The sequence below is a fragment of the Stegastes partitus genome, unplaced genomic scaffold (assembly GCF_000690725.1).
Source record: "Stegastes partitus isolate 25-593 unplaced genomic scaffold, Stegastes_partitus-1.0.2 Scaffold493, whole genome shotgun sequence".
NCBI classification, from domain to species: domain Eukaryota; kingdom Metazoa; phylum Chordata; class Actinopteri; family Pomacentridae; genus Stegastes; species Stegastes partitus.
In genome coordinates, this window is record NW_007578224.1 from 321,328 (window position 1) to 334,571 (window position 13,244).

At 40.7% G+C, this 13,244-nt stretch overlaps 1 protein-coding gene across 1 annotated transcript; it reads right to left on the bottom strand.

The window, feature by feature from the left end:
• Window positions 1-428: 428 nt before the first annotated feature.
• Window positions 429-12,716, bottom strand: hs3st3b1a (heparan sulfate (glucosamine) 3-O-sulfotransferase 3B1a). Its single transcript, XM_008287272.1, has 2 exons — window positions 11,945-12,716; window positions 429-2,199 (listed from the first exon to the last, which is right to left on the bottom strand). The coding sequence occupies exons 1-2, from the start codon at window positions 12,436-12,438 to the stop codon at window positions 1,581-1,583; spliced, it is 1,113 nt and encodes a 370-aa protein (XP_008285494.1). The 5' UTR covers window positions 12,439-12,716; the 3' UTR covers window positions 429-1,580.
• Window positions 12,717-13,244: the final 528 nt, after the last annotated feature.

Below are 13,244 nucleotides of genomic sequence, written 5' to 3' on the forward strand. Positions count from 1 at the left end.
TCTGTGAATATTGTTTCATCAGCAGTAACAGCAGCTCTGCAAACATTTTTTTTATGGAGCGTGGACTGTTAAGTCTCACACAGGAACATAAAAAATGCTTTTCATAATATGTCAAGTCTCTCCAGATGAGAAACCTGACACTTTGTTGTGTGTTTGTGGGGGTCATGGCAACAAAAGCCTCTATGGAGACAGTAGGAGGCTGAAACAGCTAAAAGTAGTTAACAGCACTGTGCTAATTATCCCGTTAACACAATAATGTGCACGATGGTAAATTAGACACAGCGGTGCACCTTCGTCTGCAGGGATTCAGGATACTATACAGGTAATGTGGGGGTGGTGTGAGTCGTAACACAAGTACAACATATTCAGCAAGTACAGCATTTAAAAATAACAATGTAGTAAGTCCAAACATGACAGACACCGTATTATTTAATTTTAATAAAACAGATTTATTTCTTACTTCATAAAAATGACATGGCTGCACTTTTTAATAAACATCTCAGTTAAACCTGCTTCATTTCTGTGTTTGAAAAGGAAAGCCTACAGCCAAATAGTGGATCGACCACAACAGGGTTGCAGCTCATCATTATGGAATGACGATGAATGATGACAAATGAATGTTTATACAGGCTGAATAAAACTCAACCATAAATGAAACTTAGATTAGGATTTTTTTTGAGGTTAGTTTTAATTCTCCTCGGGCGCTATTTTTCACACTAGCAGCTGATGCACCGTGGGAAAGGGCATAATTAACGCGTCTAGTATCACCTGCAGCGAAATAGCTGCACAGAGTGATCAATGAGAGCAATTTCGGTACAGATCAATAAATGCGACTGCTTTTTATTTTGTGTTTAGGCATTATAAAGCTTGGGCAGCAGCAAAAACACCCCCCCAAAAAAAGTGTAGTGACCGGGCTCCCTATTGGATCGTCATCAACATTCCTTTGTAGAAACAATATAAATAGTGGCTCAGACAGAACATTGCAAGGGAAATTTATATTCGTCTATTAACTTGAATTTGGCTCAGGGGTCAACCATAAACTTACTACCATTAATGGATCAACGTTTTATTGAGATTCTCGAGAGATCCAGGCAGTGCCATCACTCAGGTCTAATTGACATGATGAGGAGCTATTATGGTATTGATCCACCTGGCGAGTTGCACTGGATCAGCTGAGGCCTGTATCGACCTGGCTAAGTGGGCCCACAGACCTCTGAGGGTCAGGCAAATGTTAAGGGGATATTACCAGTTGTTTGTTGAGTTGGATCTCAATCAGTTTAAGGTGAATCTCGCCCCCCCAAAAAAAAAAAAATCCTTTCCCGATCCTGCTTTTAATTCCTGTAAAAACACTGTGCTTTTAGAAAAATGTTTATTTATGTCATGAGAATTGAAACCATGAATAAACCTGGTTAGGCAGCTAAGTGAGTTAATATCATAACAATAAATTATCATAAAATAGACTTTTGAGCTTTTTATACACCACCAAATACTGTACATACACTGTATAACAATATCTTCAGAATGATAAAATTATAAAAACACAGACGAGGGACCAACATGAGTCTGTCATCATTTTCCTCTTAGTCCCAGCCAAAGTCATGACCAGTCATGTGGTAAAACTTGCTATTAAAGGGTTTATAAAAGTCCCTTAGCCTCTGCACCACCTCCGGGTCGATATTAGGATGGGTCCTGCCTTTGGTTTTACCCAAGCAGTGTGGCTTGCTGTTTCCCTCAGGTCTCTTAAGGCAGGGGAAGCCTTTTGCTGGGTTAAAGTGGAAATGCTTCTCTGTTACCACCCTCTTGAGTCCAAGAAAATCCTGGACTCGAGCCATCTCACCTGCAGGGTCGGTAATGAGACGCTCTCCACTAACAAACAGCAGCTGCTCCATGGGGAAGTACTGTAGCCAGCGCTCAAGGTGCTTGGCATACATGCCAATTTGAACGGCGCTCCATGTGGTGTCAATCAGACCTGCTGACATGTTCTTAAAGGTCAAGCTCTCAAAAGAGGGGATGTCCGGCTTCTTGGAGCGCGTCTGGGTGTAGTCTGAGATGGCTCGTGTGACTGGATCCCGGACGACCACGATCAGCTTAGTGTCTTTAGACATGGTGTATATTCGAGCAGGGACCTCCTTGGTGACATAGTAGCTGGGGGTCTTCTCCATGGTCAACTGGCCTTCTGATGACTTTGGCATTAATTCCCTGCAAAAGACAAAAGCACAAAGATTTGCATTTGCACTGTAGATAGCACATGGCACAAAAAAAACCACAACTCTGTACCACTACTACGATACCGCTACTTTTTAAAGTCGACGGTTTACAAAAGTGCCCATAAAGGAAGATAAGACTTAAACTGACACAGTCTTTCCATGGCAGGTTTAAAAACACTGTCAGACAGGAGCAAGTCAATCATCATCAAGAAGACAATTGTAGACATCATGAGCCGCATTAACCGTGTCTGTGAATATACCTAAAGTGACAGGGACTGCTAGGTAGAGCAGGAGTCCTATCAATCATCTGTGAAAGCGTGTGAACACAATACACAGTTCATGACATGTTCTAAGTACAAACCCTAAAGGAAAACAGTCATCTCTTATTGCTGCATTTAATCTATCTTAAGACCTAAATCCTCTTTCAAACGTACACAGTCCCCACATTGAAATATTCCTCACATTCATTACAGACGCACAAATGATGGTTTAGTGATGAAAGGGAAGAATTATGCTTTTTAATGTCATGCACCTTTCTCCTCATATTTGTCTGTCATTTTGTGTAAAAAATGTGAAGATTTGGTGAAGCTTTGCATTCCTTTCGAAAAGAAAATGCAGAAAGTGCTTGGGAGCTGTCTATTCCCATAACTGCATATTCTTCCTGACCCTGCATGGCTCTGGTTGATCATAATATAGCCTGTTAACTGCAGCCCTGACTGGATAATGGCTAAAGTGAGCCAAGGGGGATTAGGACTAAGCCAAACACGCTAGAGCATTAGAGTCTGGTTGACTGCCTTGTTAGCTAACTGGGTGGTTGGCTTGTGTCTGGAGAGAGAGAGAGGGGGGGAGAAAGATATGAGATACGAGAGTCAATGATAAGTATTTAATCCAAAAAGAAACACTGAAGAAAACCAGTTGCGCTCAGTAACACATATAGCTAAAAGGTGTTCATTCAAGTCTGCTCCTTATCCACAACAACAATGTAAGAATGTGCAGTTGAATCCACTTTAACAACACCACAGACTACAGATTGACTTAATAAGATCACAAAACTTGATTATTTTTAGCTTCACAGTGATATCACTTGTCACATGACTACTGTATTTGCATTCAATCTCAATTGCTCCTGTTAAATAAAGTAGTCTTATGACCACTTCTTCAGAACAGACATCACTCCATACTTGTATGTTTTCCAGCCACACATGGCAGCAGAAAATGAAATTCACACCCTTGTTTTTAATGTATTAACTACATTAAATGAGCATTTCTGTCTCTGTGGCCCTGTGAGACTATGAGATCCTATGCTGCTTTGACAAATGTCTTGAATCATGTCTTTTTTGCAACATGTAAAAAGAAAATATAAGTCTAGATTGTGTTGACAAGCATCAGCTCCCAAAGTACCTCATGTGGGTTCACATCATTCAAAGTGTAAATCTCCAATTATTACAGTATTTGGTAATATTTTGTATAGCGAGTGGTTGATTTAAATCAAACAATGAAAACGCAGAGGAGCCATGTCATTAAATGATTACCATAATTTGTAACCATCTGTTGTTATGCACACTAGGAGCTTCGATATCCTTCTCCAAACCGAGCAGCTTTCGTCTTACAAATTTATGTGGCAGAAACAAGCAAAAAATGATCTACAAGATTTTGTTGCGCAGAGCAAGGGGAGAAGAGAAAAGCTTCAGTGATTGTGCTATACCTTATTAGTGCCATACAAACACACCAGGGGGTTCTCTTTCTCGTGCTGTTTCATCACCTAGTGTCACCTGCTTTTTTCTTCCAATTTATGCAGGCCTTACATCGTACACATTTACTGCACTTTCTCTCACTTGAGAACCTAAGCTGCCATTGTTTGTGGTTGAAAAACCACAAACCTAATCAAGGTAATAGGTACGAGAGACGTAAACAACTCTATCAGAACACCCTGCAATTATCTACTGCATCTCTGGGATGCACACAAGTAGAGCACTGTAGGCCTTTTTCTTAGGCCCTCAAGGGACACAAAAACTTACTACCAATCAAACTTTCCACTTAGTCTATGAGGAAAACAATCTGCGTGAGGAGTACATGCATTATTCATTTTAGCACAGATAGAGCATGGGAGAACATCTCTGTCTGAGCTAGGAGTGAGAGCGTTGCCTTAGGGGGGCAGATGTAGCAAGCTTTCACAATTTGTTCTGCTTAATAAACAATGTCGCCTGGAACCAATAGGTTGCAGTGCATCCTCATCTATCAATCAGCCATGCAAAGGCATTGGCGTCCAGCTTCAAGACAAAAACAAAAAAAAAGTCCATTGTCTCAAACTGAGCCATTACGTCCTGACTTTGACCACTTCATAAATGTTGTATGTTTCTATTTGACTTTATGAAGCCAAAAGATACTGCTTTACTCTGAAACTGTGACAACCAAGTGTTATTAAATTGTATTTTTAAAGTCAGAAAGCAGGGAGTCAAAGCTGTAAAGAGTTTCTACCTATAATTGGTGTGCTAAAAATAAATCTATACTGATGCCTCCGCATAAACATCCTCTGCCCTATAATCTAAATACACAGGAGAAAAGCAGGAATGGGAAGATAACATCAGAAGGCAGAGAAGAAGACTGTGATAAAGCAAGAGAGGAAGGACTAAAGAATGGATCAGATGGAATCAGGTGCACTGTTAGAGGATGGAGACTGCATAGGTTAACCCCCCCTGTCAGCTGGCACTTCAGATGCCATATGTCTGCATTTCCCTGCCCCATTAGCACAAGATAAATCATGCCTAATACAAACCTACAGACGTGTCTTAATCCATGAACGGAGCAGCGTGTTGTGTAATTTGCCTGTGTTTTGTCTGCCGGGCAGTCAGGTGTGTCCATTAAACCAGCTGCTGGGGCAGCAGAGTTTGAAAGCTTGTTTACATTCACTGCTATCAGGAAGCAGGTTCAAAGGTAGGAATTTACGATGTGGCTGCTTCGTGCTCAGCTGCTGGATGATGCCCTCCATAATGAGTTCACCAAAGTAAGCGTACAGCAAACTCCTGCAAGATTTTCTGGTATCCTGCAGTATTCTGCTTGACTGACTCTAATTGGCATCTATATTTCAGATTTGCTGGCCCCCTGTGACAAGGTACAGCTCCAAAAAAAACCCTCACCCACATTATCTAATGTCACGATGAGTTCTAATCTTACCCCCAAAGACAGGATGAGTTGGTGGTATGCAGCCACTTGGAATAATCAGACCAATTTACTGTGAGACATGATCCAGGCAGAAATTAAAGAGGAAAGCATCTTTAGTGAAGGTGCTCTTTGGCCATTGCAGCCAATCTTATCAGGCAAGTGAAAGTCATCGTCATCATACGTTTCACAAATGACCTTTTTATATGACGCTGAACAGCATTCTTTCCCAGCTGCATTCCTGAACAACACTGATAGTGTGGAGAATGGCTGTTTCCCATCCTCCATTATTACTGTCAGTATGCAGAACTCAAGGCCACCTGGCAGTCTGGTGGAAACAGGCCCATTCTGAAGATTGGAGGAGGAGAAGCAGGAGGAACAGTGTGGCTTCCCTCACGCAACTGTCAGCCTTGCATTAACACATAACTGTTCTGACAGTCAGCTGTTTATAGAGCCAGCAAGCACTTTTAATCAGGCTGTTTTTGCACTCCTCCAGGAAGTCGTAAAAATTGCTGTTGTTATCAGCTCATATGACCGTGTGGGTTACCTGCTGCTTAAGCTGTCTTCACATCAGGAGTCGACAAAGGGATCCAACATAACCAAATGAGTTTCAGCTGAAATACGGCTCAAAGAGACTTATTGACAGGTGTGACACTTACTTTAGAAATGCCAGTCGCTTGTATGAGCCAGAACATGTTAGATGAACCAATAGAGACAGCATGACATCTTCAGACAGATGTACAAATGCCGATTAGCCTCGAATCTTACAGTTCATTTTTGATTTATCAATAAGCACAGATCCAAAATGGTTCCGGATACAATGGGACAGATCTTCAACCAATTAGAACAAGAAACTTGTGAAGTAGCGCTCAAGTATTACAAAACCTAAACGGCACTCCTCTGTAAAGTCAGTGTATTAAACCTGCTCTATGACTTAAACAGCTCTGATTGGTCTGGAATGAAACATGAGCTCTCAGTATCACTTGGTTCCTGGACTAGCAAGTAGGTATAAAAAGCTACCCAACAGTAAACCAGCACTATGGTACAACTTAAAAGAATAAATGTCACACACCAAATTCTGTGTACAAGTCTTGGTGTTCTACTTCATATTCTCATACCACATATTGCACATGACACACACACACATAGTCACACACTTCACACCACCACATATGCTACACTCACATAGACAAAACAACAATAACACTAAAAGAGATCATTTATATTTTAAATAATATTCTGTAGCCAATTTATATTTAAAAAATTTAAATCCTTATACGCAGTTGTAAATACACCTACACAGGCTCTGTTTTTTGCATTGTAGTTTTGTGTGTTCCATCCAGACCAGGTACACAACGCATTTTACTACCATGTACAAATGTGTAAGTAACAAAAAATGTGATTTGATACGCACAAGAACTACAGAATATATATCTGTGTGTGTCTGAAATCTGCAGTGTTGATGCTAATCGATCACAAGTTTGAAAATTTAAAACAATCTAGTCAGGGTGAATAGGAGTAAGGTTACAAGACTTAATTTCTGCTTTAGACTAGGCTAAATTAGCCACTAGTATAACCAACCAAATGAATTATAAATGGGTATATCAAAATTTCAGAAAATAAAAAAAAACCTGGAAGAGAACTGCCAGCAGCAAAGCAACTACTGTACCAGCGATAATAAAGACTTGGTCGGACACAGCCAACAACACTATCTAATACAATCAAGCTTCAGCACAGTTTCTTGGAAAGAAGTTGTGGAGGAATTCTGCATGAACAAAGGAACAGAAGCTGCCCTTGGAGAAAACGAGCCAAGACAAACAAGAAAAAAGTTGTCTATAGCTTGTTGTAGCCAGTGCTTTTACATTACAAAACAGCACCATATGATTCATTCATATGTTTTGCTATAATCTGATACTAATCAGGGAAACAAAGCCAAGTTAATATACTGGCAAAAAGAGCAAAAACATGATTAACACAGCCAAGTATAATCTGTCAGGGAAATCTTTAAAAATGTGTTAACTATGAGGGGAAAAAACACTTAAAAAACAAATGGAATTGTTAGAAGGAAGCATTTTAATGGATGCTGGTTAGTTTTGGAACATTTAAAAAGCTGTTTATAGTGGACTGTAAGCTAGAAAAGCCCACGTTTAGCTAATACTGCGTCTATTTGAAACCTTTTCAAAACATCTACAGGTATGATGTTGGCGTTTCCATTCAATGAAGTAAGAAATCCATTCTCTGCATGCAGTGTACATTTCTGAATTATGTAGTAGCTGAAACAATTAGGTAAGTCCCCATAGATGCACGCTGGTCTGAGAGGATCAGTAAAAGCAAACAAGACTTCAAAGAAGCCAAAAAAAAAGATGGTTGAGGCAGATTGTTTTTGGGGTTTTTTTTCTAAAGTTGCTCTGACTTTCTGTCAGAAAGTCTCTGCAGTATTGAGAAAGACAGAGGCAGGAAACAACAAATTCTCTCTGAAGATACAACAAAAGAGAGAGATGAGGAAGTCAACAACTCAAGGGGATATAATGGAGAGAACTTGTTTTGTTTCAGTTTCCAAAGTGCTGTAATAAGTGCTGCGGTTTGACAAATTGCCTCAAGCAAAAGCCCAGGGGGTTGTTGCAGCAAATTAAATCTCCAAACTGTAGAATAGGGAGGGGAGGAGCACATTACCAGTACTGACAATCTGAAGGACTTATTCTAGGAAAGCTAGTGACTATAGAGTTATCTTAAGACTAAATCTGGTTTGTTTTTTTTGTAGAACATGACGTTTTTCTTAAGTGCAAGGTTTCATAGTTTGTGGGAGGAAAAAAAAGTTACGTTGGAAACAACCGCTAGCACGTGTGAAGTACTTCTTTGAAGCATCTCATTATCACGCACTTCTCCCTTCTTTTCCTGTCAGTGTGCTGACACATTAGTTTCAGATGGGAGATACCTTTATTGAAAGCTCTCTCTTACACCAATTCTCCTGTGTCCTTCCAACCCAAAGTGTTGACTAAGCAAAAAGCCACTAGTGGACTCGATTGAACCGACTCTTGGGAAACGGAACTTTTCACACAGAGATCTCAGAAAGTCAACTTTTAGGCTAAAAAGCTTAAGCATAGTGTTTGAGTCTTTTCTTGGGCAGGTTCCAATGAATGCTCTTTCTGATGAACTCCTGCTGGGCCTCGTCAAAGGGCACTTTCACCCTTCTGAGCACATTTGCATACAAAGTGAAGGCAGAGAAAACATGTTTCACACTAATTGTCTGTTCTTTTATTGTCAGGGTTAATGCAGTCCTCAGGGGTTCTTCAGCATCTCCTTTCATTGAGCTCCATAGCGCAACAGTAAGAAAAGACTCACTTTAAATTTACTGCCCTCTATCTGCCACTGGCCTGCAATAAGCTCCCCTGGGGGCACTGAGGAGGATTAGGCTGTCTTCTCTGACACCCTCAGTGAGTTAGTGAGAAAGCTTCTCATTGTTCCACATATGGAACCTCAAGAAGAAAAACATGATTACAGCAATTAAGTCACATCTACTGTATAGAACCCAGAAGACCTTCATCTGAGGGTGCATTCAGCAGATAAGTAGTTAACCTGTCAGAAAAAGACATACAGGAGGAAGTCAGACTTATGCTGATACTAAAGAAAGGAGGGGCCGAGGAGGAAGCCGTTCCCACGGCATTTGGGAGTTGCCTCCTGTGCTCTGTGTGAGTAAGCGTGCACAATTGTCTGTCTGCTTCTCTTTTTCTGCCCGTGGGTGAAAACATGCTATATTGTGGTTGGTGTCCTGCTGTGCGAGGGCCTCTCCTCTATGTGGGGCTCCAGAGGGATGGACGCAGCAGACCTCCAGCAGGATGGACACACCAATCACAGCAGATAAATGATGGCCACAGCTCAAAGCCACCACAGGAGCTGATAAGCCCACCCAGCACACTGCGCCTCTCCCCGAGCTACTGCTCACCATTAGTCTGCAGGCAATGAAGTGAAACATATGGGCAAACAAATCACCTTGGCCTGGCTTTAAGCCTACCTTTGATCAAAGAGGACGTGAAATTGCATGATGAAAGGTTTCAACAGGGCTCCAAATTTCTCATTTATTAATACACGGTGTTGCGTGTGAGAAAAACAATTCATCCAACAACGATGTGCTCCACCTTGAAGCCAGCCAGGGGTTTTCTGAGCATCACTAAATGATCATTAAGGGCTGACTTCATGTCATGTTGTTCTGCAGCATGGGGTCAGTTTGTGGCACAGTGATCTCACTGTGACAACTCAAGCCAAGTAGTTTTAATTAGTCAGATCGCCTCCCCGGGAAAAGAAGTCTTCATTATGCAGTATAAGTCCTCAAGATCAAACGGTTTCCCACATTGACTAGTGGTGTGTTTCATGTGTACCTGCCACTGTGAACAAGACGCTGGGGTGTCTCAATTACATACAAATCCTTCTCTAACTATTACTTACATAACATTCAGTTGCATTCATATTTAATGATGAGAGCCTGGCCTTTTTAAACATAATTTATTCTTTACATGCACTGTCTACTTGTGCAGCATTTGTGGATTGTAAAAAATAAGCACAAACACTTAGTAAAATGATTAGAAAGCATAGGATAATTCCAACTTGTTCTTGATGCTCAGTCTGTAGAGATGGACACGGACTGATCCACCCAAAAATGTCCTAAACCTGTCCGGAAATTCTTAAAGGAGTTTAAGCAAGAAGTCCTTTGAACAATGCTTCGCTTCCCCTATTGTAGCTTCATGGAGCCGGCTTTGAAACAGTGTCTAGATCCTTTGACATTGTCCCGTTAATCCCTCAGCTCAGTCAAATGGACACCTGAAGCAGCACTATCTCCTATTATCTCTTATTAGCAATGTAGTGGCTCTGATGTAAGGCATTCAGTATCAGACCGTTTCTGTGAACATTTGGGGTAAATAACATGTCAGCTGTTTCCAAGGATATGTTGTATTATTTCCGCTAAGAACACCAAGTGTGCAGCTGACTCATGAGCATACGGATGTTGCAATGACACAGTTTACCGTAAAAACGTTGCATAACACAACATTGAGGGCACAAGCGACCACAGGTCACTAGCATCCGCCTTTGACACTGGCATTTACGTGGAGTGAAGATCAAAACAAATTACTGCAACTGAATTAATACGATGGAATTTCTTGAAATCTTTCTCCAGCTCGCTCAAGTATGACAACATTATGTAACTTGCTGACTCCAAATCATTTCTTTAAATTTCATCAAGAACTGGGTCAGGTCTAAATGGAAGCTCTATCTTTTTCTTTTTTTTTTCCTCCCTTTCTCCCCTCGCGCCACGGAAAGTCGAGATCCAAGGACAGATGCAGAAGCATTCCAGGAACTCTCAGTGAAGGTCACGCAAACAAGCACAAAATCAATCGTGCTTTGTAATAAACATGACTGGCAAGAGTTGTCTCAAACATCAGAGCAAACTGAAAATGTTAGTTGTTTTTTTTTTTTTGTGATGTTGAGATGACAGCTATGACTGGCACTACTGTACAGGTTTGATTGCACCTGCAGTTGGTGAAACTGCAAGCTGTGCTATCCTTCTGTTCAAACGGCCTGACCCTGCTTTCCATAATGGCTATATCAACAGTTTGTAAAAATACTCTAGATAACACCACCACCTGAGGTCACACTTATCATCTTTATCAGCAGTGTTTTATTGTGTGGCTAAACCAATGAGTGAGTTTTAGTTTCCTTTTTCTCCATAACAACATAATATACTGCACCATGACATCAGGCCTGAATCATAGATTTATTAAAGTAATGAATAAAGTAATTAAAGTTTATGAATCTAAGGTCACATTCAGTTTATAGTCCTTTAATAAACTGAAATAAATCAATATAAAGCTGCACCACACATCAAAATTCACGCCACAATCTGAATATACTGTTCATCTTGGTTACTGTTTAATACTAAAAAAAAAAAGAGAAAATCTTACAGCAGAGCGATGTTATTTGTCTTTGACAGCAAAAGTACCTTTTCTTGAGTTATTTTATTTTCTCACTTGTTTACTTTTTACACTCTGATCACTCCTCACTGAAATATCATTTAATTATCACAGTTGATGAGCACAGCTTTTAAAAAAAGTGTGTTATTTAGCTGAAAGGTTAATGAAGGTAGAGCTAAAGAGGAAGAACGTCTTTATTTAAAATGTTGGCTTTTATGGTTACAGTCAGATGTAATATAGCAGCCTAGACTATTTTACTAGTATTTTTTTTACTTTGTAGTTGTTGTTTTTTTCTTATCATGACATTCTCGATATCCCAGGAGCTTTTTCAGATGGTGAATCTTCCTATAAGTGACAAAGTCAACAAAAGTTGTACCAACTGACAAGCTGTCAATGATCATTTTCGAAGAGGAACGTGTTTTTTTGCCGCAAGTGGATTACAGCCACGAAATATGTACCGAGCAGTCTCCACAACGACGCTCTTGAGAAAGACACTGTGCGCGTAAATGCCAAAATGCGTAAATGCGTAAATACAAGAAAATGAAACTGTTCTTCGTACACTTTGTGTGTGCGTGTCTCATTTCCACTTTAATGTTAGATCATGGATGGATGTACCTGTACCAGTCCAGTCCCTTGTCGTAGTTGCGGTCGAAGAAGTGCGGCTCAGCTCCCACCGCTCGGATGTCTGGATGCAGGCGCAGAAACTCCAGCAGCGCCCGGGTTCCTCCTTTCTTCACCCCGATGATGATCGCTTGAGGCAACTTTTTACTTTCCGACTCATTGAGGAAACCTGACATGGCATTATCATCCAACGCCTTCGCCTCGCCTCTAATTTCATCCCACTCGTCTCCTCTGCTGTCCAACTCGTTCTCGTTATTCAGCAAGTCCCTGGACGCCCCTAAGGAGGACTCCTGATTGTCAACTTCTGCATCGTTCTCGTGTCTGTTCACCGAGCCGTAGGTCAGGTTTGGCATCGTTGAGCAGTAGCCAACACAACAATATATCATGTACACCCAAAGGGAGAGCATTATGCAGAATACAAAGAGTTTGTTTTTCACGTGGGATGATGGCACAACATGTAGACTGTGTAGAATCGGACTATATTCCATAGGACCGCCGTGGAAAAGTTATATTCCAGTTAACAGGCATTTTGGCAAAGCTGCCTCACTCCTCTGCCATGACTCAAATCCTGGAGAGTCGGTGCGTAATTTCCCCAAACACATATCATAGCCAAAATGGAAAGTGGAATAGAAATGACATAGCCTACGTTCCCCTCCTGCTTCAATTCTGCTTGAATAACTGAGTAAATAGTTTAATTAATAATAGAAACAAAAATCTAGAGGAATAAAAGGCAATTAAAATATCACCAGTTGAGCGGTGCGCGCGTCAGCCACGGAGTTTGTCTCCCATCACTGGCTCTGGTGTGTGGGCGCTCACTCAGGAGCACAAGTTCTTTTCAACAGGCAACAGCGTCAAGCTGCGCCAACGACAGAAACTCACTTCCACTTCAACCTGTCAAAGTAAACCGGCTGTTGAGAACGGGAGTTCTGGTAAATTAAATATCTTATTACATTAATAATAACCCTCATAAAATGAATACAACATCGTGCACATGATGTTTTTATACCAGCAATATGGTTTTATACATTTTCGTTAATGCATTTTATATAACAATCGCCATGATGTGACTGATAAACCCATAGATATTACACGACATCATAACTTAAAGATTGCTGCAATTATATGCATCATAATGCAAGTTAACAGAAAAAAATACAGTCAATTGGCAATATATTGATATATGTTTAACATAGTAATTATTATCGATAACATGCCCCAACACCTCAATGGTAACATCATGACAACAACCCTATACATTTTTAATACATATTTGTCGCTGTTGGGATTTCATACC

Bases quoted from the DNA above. Each gene is read 5' to 3' on its own strand.
- hs3st3b1a (XM_008287272.1), bottom strand. From the start codon at position 12,438: ATGGAATATAGTCCGATTCTACACAGTCTACATGTTGTGCCATCATCC. The intron at 2,200-11,944 runs GTACATCCATCC...TGTCTTTTGCAG, and splicing joins AAGGGACTGGACTGGTACAG to GGAATTAATGCCAAAGTCAT.